The 15,448-nt window shown below is 32.8% G+C and overlaps 1 protein-coding gene across 1 annotated transcript in view; it reads right to left on the bottom strand.

The window, feature by feature from the left end:
* Positions 1–13,113, bottom strand: part of LOC111056612 (scavenger receptor class B member 1) — an 83,300-nt gene extending 70,187 nt beyond the window's left edge. The window contains exon 1 of the mRNA XM_022343999.2: positions 12,697–13,113. Coding sequence (XP_022199691.1) covers positions 12,697–12,724 — 28 coding nt within the window. The 5' untranslated portion in view covers positions 12,725–13,113. The remainder of the gene's footprint in view (positions 1–12,696) is intronic.
* Between the last annotated feature and the right edge of the window lie 2,335 nt (positions 13,114–15,448).

Below are 15,448 nucleotides of genomic sequence, written 5' to 3' on the forward strand. Positions count from 1 at the left end.
ACTCTTTTCACTGGGAATTCGTCTCTGATAGTACATTATAACTGAAAAATATAAATTATTGCTTATTTTATTGTGATCTATTCATGTTTTTCTTATGAAATTCAATGATAGGCCTACAGCATGAAGACTATGTCCAATTCATTTGTACTGGTAGCAAAATTTTACATTAAAAATAATTATTTAATAAAATCCAAGTTCAATTGTAATGAAAACAAATTCCTTCAAAAAATTAATTGATGATAATACGTTTCGAGGGAAAAAATTGAGAACAAAAAAATTGGGAAGCATCGGGATTCGAACCGAGGAACCATCGCTATGTAAGCTAGCGTTTTACCGGTGCGCCACATCAGAGTTCGAACTAGATAGTCTTGTAACAGCATTATAAGGAACCTCATCACAAAAAAACACACTTTGGGCTGCAACAATGTAGCCGTATATTCATGTACGGTAGCATAGATGAATTTGAACATTAATTCTGAAAAATCTAGAAGGAAAATTGAAATTTGGGCTTCCAGGTGCACGAGATTGATATTTTTAGAATCTATGTTCAAAATTTGGAGATCTAAATCCCGTTTTTCCGGTATGCAATCCACAAGTTGACATGTTTTGATGCAAACAAACGAACAAACGAACACAGGAACAAACACAACCCTACTCTCTCTTATTATATAGATAATTCATTGTTCAGTCTCGATTGTTTCTCAATCCTGTGAATGATTTGGGTGTCAAAATAGGGACTGTCATATGGAATACAATGATTAGAAATTAGAGAAACTCTCTCAATATAACAATTTTCCATGTAAAATTGACTTGACACTAGAAAATATTGATGATTGCACCTTTGAATGTCTATCCACTTTCGTGACTCATTTCAAACTTCCTATTCCTCCCTCCTCACCAAGTTTCTAATCCCAATGAATGCACAATTTACATATTTAATTTTAGAATTTTGAGCTATTTAGTAATAAGAACTAAAGTATAATTTATGGTCCCTACAGCTACAGTTGCTTGTCTTCTTCCATTTAGAGTGTAGTTTGAGTGCTTCTGCAAACCCCTCTAACATCATTCCATCATGCAGCTGGATCTGTATAGATAGATGTTAATAGTTGGTGGAGATGTTCACAAAAAGGTTTGAAATTCAAACAATGATAGAATGATAGGATAGACAAAAGAAAGCATTAATCTTGGACGATGTATGTACGGATACAGTAGAGAATAATTAGAACAAATAAGATGAAACTCATGAAATAGATACAGATTCGTAATAGATACAGTTCTTCAAGCTCCTACTACTCTCTTCTGATTGGTCATTATTTTAAAACTCCGCCAAATTTTGCCACTAGATGGAAGCTGTGGGTGGTAGTTACAGCTGCTCAGACATCATGCCTCTCCTTTCTTCTGATAGGTCAAAAACTAATCAAGACCTTCAGTTCCGAAGACTGTTGGAAAATGTCATCAGTAACTGGGTGATGAAACGTTTCTAAATAAAATTACATGAATTTGAGCTTCTTGTCTAGTGATTGTACAACAAGTATGCATAATTCCAAATTCTGCATAATGCAGCTGGATGCTGTACAGATTTTCAGGCAGAATTTCAAAGAAATTCATCATATTGGGAAACCAGTCTTAGCTTGAACTGTAAATCGATTTTGAAATTTTCTGTCCTGACTAATGTTATAGATGAAAATTAAAATAACGCTGAAATTTTTCAGTCATTAACTGAAAAATATTCAAACCGGATTTTAACACAGTTGGCTGTCTTCACGGAAAATCTAGCAAAGCGCATTGACTATGTTGACAACATTCTGGAGTAACTTTGATGAAAGCAAGACAATCTTGAGACATCTAAATAAGTGGATAAGTGGGTTAATTTATCTAATTAATTTTAAATTGCTACTCGGCAACTCAAAGATCTGTTGGCTAGTCACTAGTCGTCGCGACCCACCGGCTGGGAACCGCAGGTAGGTATAGGCCTAGGTATGTAGGCCTATATGATATAATGTGACACTCATTGAATATGAATCTTGTCTCGTACTCATGTCAACAATCTCAATCATCAAATAATATATTTTTAAAGAAACACTTTCTCCAGGGTGTTTGCCATTGAATTGAAAAATGGATATCAACTCTTTCTCTTCTTTATCCGGCGCTACAGCCCTAGGTGAGCTCTGGCCTCCTTCACAACACACCTCCATTCTTCCCTGTTCATGGCTCTTTCCTTCCATCCTCTTACCCCCATCTTTCTCAGGTCATCCATCACTTGGTCCACCCACCTGTTCCTTGGCCTACCTTTCTTTCTTCTGCTGTGCAACTTGCTATTAAAAACTATTTTCGGCATTCTAGCCTCACTCATCCTCATCACATGCCCCAACCACCTTATTCTTTGGGCTTAATGAAGCGTACTATATTTTCTCCTTTTATTAATGCTTCTATTTCCTCATTTTTTCTTATTCGCCATTGCTGCTCATTAACCTGAACGGGACCGTAAATTCTTCTTAGTATGGATCTTTCAAAGATTTTTAACGCATTTTCGTCAGCCATATTCATCACCCAAGTTTCTGCCGCATATGTTGCCAATGTTTTATATATAGTTATCTTGGTGCTCCTGCCGACCAACTTACTTTTAAATAATCTAACATTGGCATAGTAGGCCCTATTAGCTGCTTGAATCCTTTCTTTTATATAAGCATTATTACCTGTGGCATTTATTGGGCATCCTAGATACTTGAAGTTCTCTACACCTGCAAACTTTTTGTTATTCAAATGGATATCAACTGTTCAATGTAAAAGAAATATGATTAAAATGTCTGATGAGTGATGATGTACTAGTTGAATAAGTTACAGCCTACGAATAATAATTGATTCAACTTTTCAAAAAATTCCAATCAAATAAAATTTCTCAAGGCAATCACAAATTAATTTTCTTCTTATCAGATCTAGGGAAAAACTATTTATCTTCTTTTTGACAAGGGTCAATCCAATTTGTCATTGAATAACCTTTGAAACGGATTGCGAAAGTAATAAAAATTTGGCTTTTGCAAACATATCGTCCTGATATTTCAAATGAATCATGAGAAAACCCGTAATTTGAATTATATTATCAGTAAAAATCCCTCTGTTCCATCTATATATGTTAAACCAAGAGAAATATTGTGTTCAAAATCAGAAAACTCTCCTAGTTATATTCAGAAATTTATTCGATTTTGTTATTTAATTCTGATTGTACAGTACGTTATCTTAGAAAATGAGATTGATTTTTTTCTGTAATTGCCTTGAGAGATTGGAATTTTTTATTTTAGAGGTTACATAATGATTTTTTTTCCATTAAACGAATAGAAAAATACGTTATTCATGAAAAAATTGGCTTGCTTTCGGTAAATGATTGTTTGGTATTGGATGTTTCATATTAGCTTATTTTTGACAAAGTTCTTATATCTAATCAATCAAAAAAAATAAATTAAATCATCATCTGACAATAAACGAACTTCATCTAAATTTGGATCAATAAATTAATGCAATCATAATGACCTCAGCACCCTGGAATGGGTTTACCTATTTCTGGGATTGGAATGCAGAAGGAGAATCTAGGATTACCATTTATCATTTATTATAACTCTGGAAAGCTCTCAAAAAAATGTCTCAAAACATGATTTGAAATTAATGACGATTTGAACGCGTTTCAAAATCATAATTAGTCAATATTTCAAAACTAATGCAAATCAAATTGAAATAATTGGTTCAATTATTGAAGTCTATGATAACTATCTACAGAAATGTAAAATACTTCGTGAACCTTAACAGATAATTCAAATCAACACATTAATGAATGTGATAATTCTGATCAGGTCATTTAGCATATTATTCCGGCTGAGAATGGTTCTACTCTTATAGCCTATTGAATTGGTCATTTCTATTGAGAATTGAATTTTGCGAATTCCTTCACTTGCACTTGCTTTTATAAAATATGAGAAATAATATCGCTTGAATCGAACATTCTACGAGATATAAGCATTTCGAGAGGAAGTTTCTCCACCGAATTTTTGGATGATTGTATATAATGGCAGTGGAGAAAGATCAGACAAAAACGTTGCCGAACTTCTGTCTTGTCAATGCCTTCTATAGACGGAAGGTTCATTCTCATTAAAAAATAATCAATTATAATTTATTAAGCAAGAAATTATATTCGTCAATAATTTAATAATCAATTTTCATTATTGAGATGAAATATTTTGTTAATTATTGATTCTACATTGTTAAAAGACAATCTGGCAACAGAGAAAAGCAAGAAAGTGATAGTGCTATCCGCTTTGTTGAATGATAGACAAAGATAGAAATACCATTATTGCTACTCGGCAACTCAAAGATCTGTTGGCTAGTCACTAGTCGTCGCGACCCACCGGCTGGGAACCGCAGGTAGGTATAGGCCTAGGTATGTAGGCCTATATGATATAATGTGACACTCATTGAATATGAATCTTGTCTCGTACTCATGTCAACAATCTCAATCATCAAATAATATATTTTTAAAGAAACACTTTCTCCAGGGTGTTTGCCATTGAATTGAAAAATGGATATCAACTCTTTCTCTTCTTTATCCGGCGCTACAGCCCTAGGTGAGCTCTGGCCTCCTTCACAACACACCTCCATTCTTCCCTGTTCATGGCTCTTTCCTTCCATCCTCTTACCCCCATCTTTCTCAGGTCATCCATCACTTGGTCCACCCACCTGTTCCTTGGCCTACCTTTCTTTCTTCTGCTGTGCAACTTGCTATTAAAAACTATTTTCGGCATTCTAGCCTCACTCATCCTCATCACATGCCCCAACCACCTTATTCTTTGGGCTTAATGAAGCGTACTATATTTTCTCCTTTTATTAATGCTTCTATTTCCTCATTTTTTCTTATTCGCCATTGCTGCTCATTAACCTGAACGGGACCGTAAATTCTTCTTAGTATGGATCTTTCAAAGATTTTTAACGCATTTTCGTCAGCCATATTCATCACCCAAGTTTCTGCCGCATATGTTGCCAATGTTTTATATATAGTTATCTTGGTGCTCCTGCCGACCAACTTACTTTTAAATAATCTAACATTGGCATAGTAGGCCCTATTAGCTGCTTGAATCCTTTCTTTTATATAAGCATTATTACCTGTGGCATTTATTGGGCATCCTAGATACTTGAAGTTCTCTACACCTGCAAACTTTTTGTTATTCAAATGGATATCAACTGTTCAATGTAAAAGAAATATGATTAAAATGTCTGATGAGTGATGATGTACTAGTTGAATAAGTTACAGCCTACGAATAATAATTGATTCAACTTTTCAAAAAATTCCAATCAAATAAAATTTCTCAAGGCAATCACAAATTAATTTTCTTCTTATCAGATCTAGGGAAAAACTATTTATCTTCTTTTTGACAAGGGTCAATCCAATTTGTCATTGAATAACCTTTGAAACGGATTGCGAAAGTAATAAAAATTTGGCTTTTGCAAACATATCGTCCTGATATTTCAAATGAATCATGAGAAAACCCGTAATTTGAATTATATTATCAGTAAAAATCCCTCTGTTCCATCTATATATGTTAAACCAAGAGAAATATTGTGTTCAAAATCAGAAAACTCTCCTAGTTATATTCAGAAATTTATTCGATTTTGTTATTTAATTCTGATTGTACAGTACGTTATCTTAGAAAATGAGATTGATTTTTTTCTGTAATTGCCTTGAGACATTGGAATTTTTTATTTTAGAGGTTACATAATGATTTTTTTTCCATTAAACGAATAGAAAAATACGTTATTCATGAAAAAATTGGCTTGCTTTCGGTAAATGATTGTTTGGTATTGGATGTTTCATATTAGCTTATTTTTGACAAAGTTCTTATATCTAATCAATCGAAAAAAATAAATTAAATCATCATCTGACAATAAACGAACTTCATCCAAATTTGGATCAATAAATTAATGCAATCATAATGACCTCAGCACCCTGGAATGGGTTTACCTATTTCTGGGATTGGAATGCAGAAGGAGAATCTAGGATTACCATTTATCATTTATTATAACTCTGGAAAGCTCTCAAAAAAATGTCTCAAAACATGATTTGAAATTAATGACGATTTGAACGCGTTTCAAAATCATAATTAGTCAATATTTCAAAACTAATGCAAATCAAATTGAAATAATTGGTTCAATTATTGAAGTCTATGATAACTATCTACAGAAATGTAAAATACTTCGTGAACCTTAACAGATAATTCAAATCAACACATTAATGAATGTGATAATTCTGATCAGGTCATTTAGCATATTATTCCGGCTGAGAATGGTTCTACTCTTATAGCCTATTGAATTGGTCATTTCTATTGAGAATTGAATTTTGCGAATTCCTTCACTTGCACTTGCTTTTATAAAATATGAGAAATAATATCGCTTGAATCGAACATTCTACGAGATATAAGCATTTCGAGAGGAAGTTTCTCCACCGAATTTTTGGATGATTGTATATAATGGCAGTGGAGAAAGATCAGACAAAAACGTTGCCGAACTTCTGTCTTGTCAATGCCTTCTATAGACGGAAGGTTCATTCTCATTAAAAAATAATCAATTATAATTTATTAAGCAAGAAATTATATTCGTCAATAATTTAATAATCAATTTTCATTATTGAGATGAAATATTTTGTTAATTATTGATTCTACATTGTTAAAAGACAATCTGGCAACAGAGAAAAGCAAGAAAGTGATAGTGCTATCCGCTTTGTTGAATGATAGACAAAGATAGAAATACCATTGCTAATCAAACACTGTCATTATAACGTGGACCTCACTATAGTTTGATGGAATGTGGTGCAGAAGAAAAAAATTGTGATCTGTACAACATGTATGGTCACACTGATGTGTGGTCGCACTGATGTTTGGTCACACTGATGTGTGGTCGCACTGATGTGTGGTCGCACAGATGTGTGGTCACACTGATGTGTGGTCGCACTGATGTGTGGTCACACTGATGTGTGGTCGCACTGATGTTGGTCACACTGATGTGTGGTCGCACTGATGTGTGGTCACACTGATGTGTGGTCACACTGATGTGTGGTCGCACTGATGTGTGGTCACACTGATGTGTGGTCGCACTGATGTGTGGTCGCACAGATGTGTGGTCGCACTGATGTGTGGTCACACTGATGTGTGGTCGCACTGATGTGTGGTCACACTGATGTGTGGTCGCACTGATGTGCTACAAATTTGATTGGGGGTTGGTTGATATTGCTTAGAAGAACGTAAATTCTCTAAACTACGGGGTGGGGAAATGGGGTGGGGTATTTTGAGGAGGGGAGACCATTTTTTTTTTGTTTCACCACTGTATCTCAAAATACGTACAACTCTAGAGAGAAATATTTCAAAAATAATTAATACTACAAACATTTTCCACAACTTTTGTTCTCTAAAATTCTGACGTAAAGTTTATAGTTCCCGAGATTTGGGCTATGGAAAATGGTCGGATGCCTTTAGCTTCACACTTGAAAATATTTCATACACTCAGGCAGGTTCGCTTTGTTCGGCTCAAGCGTCTAGCGAAGGCTCTTCGCCCCCAACGCCCCCCCCCCCGCCACGGGGCTGTTGGTGCAATCAATCAATAAAACCAGCACGCGCATAATATCTAACGCCAACTCGGCAATAGAGTCTTTGAGAGTGGCTTCTATCTTAGTTCTTAGGGTTGCAAAAGTCCAGGTCTATTCTAATCATAGAGAAGAGTTAAACTATTATTGATAAATAATGATTATATAATAATATTGTCATATAATAATTGTTACTTTATGAAAAATGTATGTAACGCAAAGGAAAACTAGGGTAACTGCTATATATATCATCGACATCGTGACTCGGAGATATTTCAGAAAATTCACGAATGCAATACTTCCGTTGCTTAGAATTTATGGTATTTTCTGTTTAGTCATTCTTGTAAGCACCAGGAAACGTATTTGAAATACAAAGAAAACCGAATTCATATTACTCATAATTATATTAGTATATTCTATATTAGTATTAGTTACATTCTGCTGCTCAATGTTTAATCTTTCAGTTTACTAGTGATTGATAATGGTGTAACAACCGAAACCAGTGTCTCAAATAGTTTCAATAGGTTACTGGTTTTGACAATATCAAGTCTTTTTCATTCACTATGAAATCAACTAAGCAAAAAACTTAATTACACAAAACTGTAAAAAAATAACTTCACTTCAAGTTGTATGACATACATGAATGAAACAATACTCCATTAAAAGTTAATTCTAGTTCAAGTTCAAGTAGCATAATGTTATTCAAGTCTTTGATGTATTTTCTAGCATAACTCATTCATTACTGAGCAGTTTTCGTTATCCTTATTTGGTCAACGAGCTTGAGTGAATCATCAATTTAACTTATTCATTTGTAAAAAGAGTGTTTCTTTAATCAGGATGATTTAGTGTAGGTACCTTCTTACTTTTCTATAATCAAAAGGGTTTATGCAATAGTGTTACGATAGAAGTGATAGTAGGCCTACTGATAGTGACGATAGATAGTGTCACTTCTTTGAGATGTGAATCACACGAGTACGATGTAAAACTTTGAACTAACACGAAATGACGAATAGCACTTTAAGATAGTCCATCTTATTAATAAATCCTCACCAGAGAAACGTTTGAAGGAAGGATGTTATCAACAAATTAGTCAGTAGATTACCGGAAGTGGGAAAGGCTAGTCCTTCAAAAGAATATCGCCGAATCATTCACATGATCCACTTGTGAATAACCGAAAAACATGGAACAGCTCATATTACCTACTACTCTTTATGCCGTACCTTTCATACCAGAAGAGTTCGTCATTGTTTCTCAGATAGATAATGGTAGGGTATTGGAAAATTTTAACTGATCCCTCTACTTCACCACTTTGGGATTCATTAGCAATAAATATGGAGGGATGAATATTAGAGGGATGAAGAAGAAGAAGAAGAAGAAGAAGACAAATAAAATGTTGTTTTTTTTTATAGGAGAACACAAATAAAACTGAACTGATCAAAAAATAGTTTTGACGATGAGGGAAGGGATACTCTCAGAAAAAGAGAGTGAGGATGATATTATCATAATTATCATTATACTAATTCAATATAATATAATATATTGGAAAATGATGAGTAATGGTGGGATCCGAAGTTCACTTACTCTAGATACAACGATTTGATAAGTTAAAAATACAAACTTATAACACAACCATGTGATCAAAGAACTTTTTATTTTGTTTCACGGTTTCTATCGAATCTGTTCCTTCTTTTCTCGTCAGTTACCCAGTTAGATAACTCAATAATTGAGTTAATGATATCAATTATTAATATTAGAAGGTGATAAGTTAATCAAAATGAAGAAGCAAGATTAGTTTAAGAAACCGATTTAAAACAAACAAAATCAAAACCCAACTTCAAAACATCTGCTTTGATAAGGAATATCGATTTTTCCAAAATAGAGTTTATCATGAAGAATCCATCAAATGACATCTCAATTATTTTTGTTTAAGATGACACTTCTCTAATTTGTTTACAGTGGTGCTGTATATGATTTATTTTTACATCAGTGACATACAGTTTTCTCATTCTGCTGCAACTACATTCAAATTTCGTTAGCTCTATCTGTTTTTCCATCCAGCATCTTAGGCTTGATATTTGATAAAAGTGATGAATAATCGAATACTTAAACTCAGCCTATATGATGTAGTAAATACTTCATTTAATACGAACTTGAGTAGGAAAGTTAATATGAAATTATTAGGGACGATTATCACGGTTGATGATATTATTGAGTGAACCAAAATTATTAGTTGATTTCAAATAAATTAGCATAAATTGATTTCATTTAGCATTAAGCATATCTTTTTGTTCTATTATCACTTGTTGTGTTCCAACACTATTTTAGTAGTCTACTCACAACTAGCAGGACGAGAATATTGTTTGCATGAAATCATAGAAATAGTGTATGATCATAGAAAAGCATGGAATGATCTCAATCAATTAACTAGAATGAAACTTTACATCTATCAGTTTATTTTCTGATATTATTATTTTTAGGTCCGAAAGATAGGTTTAGAGCAAGATGGGTTTAGTGCAACATGTGATAAAACCAATAAATTTACAACATCAGGTAAAAATTGTATTTGAATCATAACAAATTGTAAACCACTTATTACTACACGGTTCTTCATCAATCATAACGAGATCCTGCATTTATCTCGTTCGCAATTTGATCTGAAACATGTTATTTAGATTTTCTGATGTATTCAAGACAAAATGGAATCAATGGCCGAAATAGTTTACTTGATGACTTGCTTCCTTTGATTAGGCTTCTTCATTTTCTTCCTAGAGTGGAAAAACCTGATATTAAAACCTCATAAATTCTTAATTATTTCATGACGAATGACGAAGTTCATTTCATGACGAAGTTCAGCTTGTGTGTAGTAAGTGAGCTTGAAAATAACATACCCACAAGCCACAAGATTACTGGCTAAAGTTGAGTGAACAGATCATTTGAGGATTTTGAAAGTGATCAGTTGTTACTTCCTCAATAAACCCAAACTGCGTTATATCATTGGATTACTGGAGAAAGATTACCACTCGAAGCTCGTAACTGCTTATGTGGAGGGGTAACTGCTACAGCTAGGGCAATTTAGGAGTCCATAGACTTTTGAACAAGCTTATGAATAGTATTATAAAGAACATCGATTCTACCAGCAGAATCAACCATACTAGAGAGAGCCCCGGTCTGGAAAACTTGCTCAAAATGCTCCTGATATTCTGTCAGCTGTTCTATTGAAATCTCCGGTTGAAATTGATTCGAAATATTTCTTATGACTTTCTCATAATTTTTCCTCTCTTGATTATTGATACTACAGCAAACTAAATATATAGATACATTTTGTGATATTGACCACGTATTCTTTGTTGCCTTGTAAATGATAAAGAAGTCGATATTATTGTCCAACAAACTCGATCTAAATAACTGATTGAATAATATGGGCTGAAAATTTGAAACTGGTTGATGAAAGCATAAAAACATTTTCGTCAAACATACAAGCAGACAACGACGCGAGCCTCAAGTCAAAAGTTGGAACAATCTACACTCGTTCAAAAAACGAAACCAATTCAAAAAATTAAACTTTCAAAGTATGGAGCTCCAGTTTGCAGGTAAAAAAGTAAATATTGATATTATAATAATTAGGAGTATTGATAAAGAGGCTGCATGCAATTTGAGTTCGAGTGGAATTCACACAGAAAATTTCAAACAATAATATTTTCTGATGAAGGTTTTCTGAATTTTCATTAAGAAAGAACGATTTTTTTGGGATGTCAGAAACGGTCTCAATAAAAATGGATTTGAACTGTTATTAGAAAAACACACTGGACCCTATAAAATCTTCCTTCATTTCACCATACAGTTTTTTGTGATATAACAACGTTTTAAAGATGACCCTAGATGGCCTAGATATTTGTTTTCAACCAATAAAAATAATGGTACTGTAATAACAGGATTAGCATAGAATCATGAGGATTATAGTGTTATAATAATATTCATAAAATTATTTCAAAATGTAAATAATCAATACACCTTTTGCAATACGAATATTTCATAATTATTATAATAAGTTACTGGAGTTTTTAGAGAGATTATTTCTCATGAAGAATAACATTCAATTGTTTTGAATTTATCATTGCACAATTTATCATTGATGATGGATTCCAGGCTTGTCCTAGCCATTCTGTACGATACTGGAAATTCACCTAGTTAATGAGTTTATTTTCACCGAGTTTATTTTTGGAGATCATTTTATCCGTAGTAAGAGAAATAGGAAGATTCGTTTGAAATGAAAAAGTTGATAATATGTTTGTGAAAGGTCATTGACTTATCTTGTGACATGTACGGAGATAGCACTTCCCTGAATCTACAATTTTCATGTTTTCATTTAGAAAATATAGAATCTTGCTGGAAATGTGGCTTCTCAATGGTCCAAACCCCTTCCTCAAAGATATTTGTGAGTAGAAATACGAGGTTTGTTTTTCGAGGTTACCAATCTCATTATCAATGTAGGTTTCATAGATACTTTAGAACTTCCAAGAAGTTTTTCAGAGTAACACTTTTTAAAATTCTCCACTTGAAATTTAAAGAACATTCTATTTCATTATATATCAGAGTATAATCATTGATTTTTCAGAGCTTTCGCGAAAATTAATATAATGTTGTGGATGAACTTAAAAGAAATAGTTTTATTATTCTATTCTATTACTCATATTAATATGTTTCAATAATCCAATTAAGTTTTCAATTTCACAAAGCCTTCAGCCTTTTACAATACTATCCTATTGATTGATAATTCTCAAACTTGCATTATATATTACTACATTCATCATAAGAATTGTGTCCACCCGTTTCTAATGAATGAATTTCTCATTAGCGCATTGTAACGTACTAAATTGAACATTCACTCCATAATAAATTGGACGCTAATATTTGAACATAATAAAATTTGAAATACGATTGCTACATTTGATCTATAATTTATTGGAAATAATTGCCATCAAGAGAACCCCTCTCAATATACTGTAATAAGACTTCTGGAAACAGATAACATTCCGTAACATTGTGATAGGAGTCAAGAAGAGCGTAGGCCTACTAACCTTTCAATGTAAGGTCCGATGTGAGCATTTTTGATGAATGGTTCAGCTATCCACTGCAGGAAAACTTGGCGAAAAGTTTTTTATTATATCCGACGCGATCAAGAACAGCTTTTCAACGTTAAATTTCTCAAATTAAAATGAATAATCGTTGAACTGAATTAATCTACCCGATAAATCCTGGTCAGAACAAACATTCGCACAGTGATTGCCTACTTCAGGATGGGAAAATCTATTGAAATTCGATGGGGAAGAGTTAAAGGAAAATCTTAGCAAATTTCATCATTAAGAGAAGCAAAATGTTGGCAAATTCAGGCCAAGCTATCCGAACCCCAAGCCATCACTGAAACTAACAAAAGAACTACCCATCAACAACTGATGATCAAAAATACAGTCTTTGACCTGCAAACTGATAACACTGTCTCATCGTATTTTCTCCGACGTCGAGTCGAATTTTATTAATTTAGATGAACGATATACATAATCTAACTATGTCATGTTTCGAGTCACGTGTCCCTCTGATAGCACATGTTGCACTAAACCCATCTTGCTCTAAACCTATCTTTCGGACCTAAAAATAATAATATCAGAAAATAAACTGATAGATGTAAAGTTTCATTCTAGTTAATTGATTGAGATCATTCCATGCTTTTCTATGATCATACACTATTTCTATGATTTCATGCAAACAATATTCTCGTCCTGCTAGTTGTGAGTAGACTACTAAAATAGTGTTGGAACAGTTATATAGGATATAAAGGTGCGTACAGATATACGCGCCGCGAACATCAGCAATCCACTTTTAATCAGCTGTTGCCAAGCTTTTTATATCTGTATCTTACCGTCTCTGTAAAAATACAGATATAGTCAGCTGATTAAAAGTGAATTGCTCATGTTCGCGGCGCGTATATCTGTACGCACCTTTACACAAACCCAGATACAAAAGACAACAAATGTTCTGGTTGGTCAGGATACAAAAATGAGTGAGAACTATTAGTTATTTATGAATATAGAATAATACTTTATTATTACCGTATTCAATTCAACGTTATGGTGCACTTATGTGCTAGATGTTATAGATAACCTGCGTAGAGCATCTTTCTTGTAGGTGGAATGAATTCTCCAAATTTCCATAGAAGTAGTTTAATAGAAGAACTGTAATGAATAAGATCTTTTTATGTGACACGACCAGTTATTGAAAATAATAATAGGGAAGGACTACTAGTTTTTCAATAAAAAAACTATTAAGTAGACCTATAAAAATAAATCAATATTTTAAATTAAACTCGTAGGTTATCCAGCACATGTCATTTACAGTGAAATGATTGAATACCTACAGTATTATTGAAATTACTATAAAAATTTACTGACAAAAGCCTAAGTTGGCTACTTTATAAAACTCTCATTTTGAAAATTACTTCTTGCTGATGTCTAGATGGCTGTTACTTGAAATGTAGAGAACTGAAACTATATTTTTATCGCTTCCCACAGGAGAAGAATGTAATATTAATATAGCAATTTAAATCAGAGTACCTATAAGTTAGTTTTTTCCAATTACTTGATAATTTTCAATTCTACCATATGCGAGTAGTTTTTAGTGATGATGAGGAAGAATCATACCTTAAGCCATGAAAGAAGAAATGGAAAAAAGGTCCTATGCATGATTCATTTAATAAACAGTTCAAAGTACCATTAAGCCTTCAACATAGCAAGAATAATAATAATCATCAAACTGTAGTTTTCACATTAGTCCAAAACAAACCATTTTCAAGTAATTCCAATAATAGACACATCTCATTGCATACTATAATAAATCTAAGAATAATTCCATAAAATGACAAATTCACATGGGACCCAGCAGATAAGAATGAGAATAGACTGTAGAAATGTCAAATAATAAATACAATCTTTAATGACTTCTGTAAAAACGAATAGCTGACGATCATTAAATGCCATTATAAGTTTGGCTAATCTTCATAATAATTTTTGAAATAAATGAGTACCTACGTTATGGCCTATCAGCATTAGCTTTGCTCATCTTCATAACAACTGCTATTTGCTGAATATTTATCAAAACATAATAAATGCTTTTTTTTAATTCAAGTTGTTATACGTTTAGTAGTAGAGGTGATAATCTTTCAAGAATACTTAAACTAGGCAAGTGTTCAGATTATTTAATTCTATCAATGATTTGATTTGGTTCGTTTAATGGAATGAAAATGCCTGAAAAACTTTTTTGAATATATTTAAGTGATACGAATTACATATAATAAATATTCCTAAAATATTTATAAATATTCGTAGAATATTAATATAATTAATATTCGTAAAGATAATCACGAATTATCTAATGCATATGAATCTCTTAGAATGCTCTATAAAATTTAAAATCAATTATTGAGTACCACTACCAATACCTATATTTATAATTATTAATGAGATCCACATTTTCCTTGAATGGAGTTATGAGAGCAATGGAGAACAATAATGATGTAAAAAGCAATCTCTAAATCACCTATTTAAATTTTTTTACAGGTTTTCTATTCTCTTGAATGTTAAATAAATTTCATGTTTTTTGCGTAAGAATTCCACGAAATTACTTTCAAATGGACCTTTTTTCACTCATGTCATAGTTCTCTGTATCCTCAATCGTATTTGTTTTTATGAAGGCAGAGAATTTCTTGCTATCGTGTATTATCAGAAGAAATACACAAACAAAATAATCGGCACTTGTGGCATTGAATCAAACTGATTA

Source organism: Nilaparvata lugens, chromosome X, assembly GCF_014356525.2.
Source record: "Nilaparvata lugens isolate BPH chromosome X, ASM1435652v1, whole genome shotgun sequence".
In the NCBI taxonomy this organism is placed as follows: domain Eukaryota; kingdom Metazoa; phylum Arthropoda; class Insecta; order Hemiptera; family Delphacidae; genus Nilaparvata; species Nilaparvata lugens.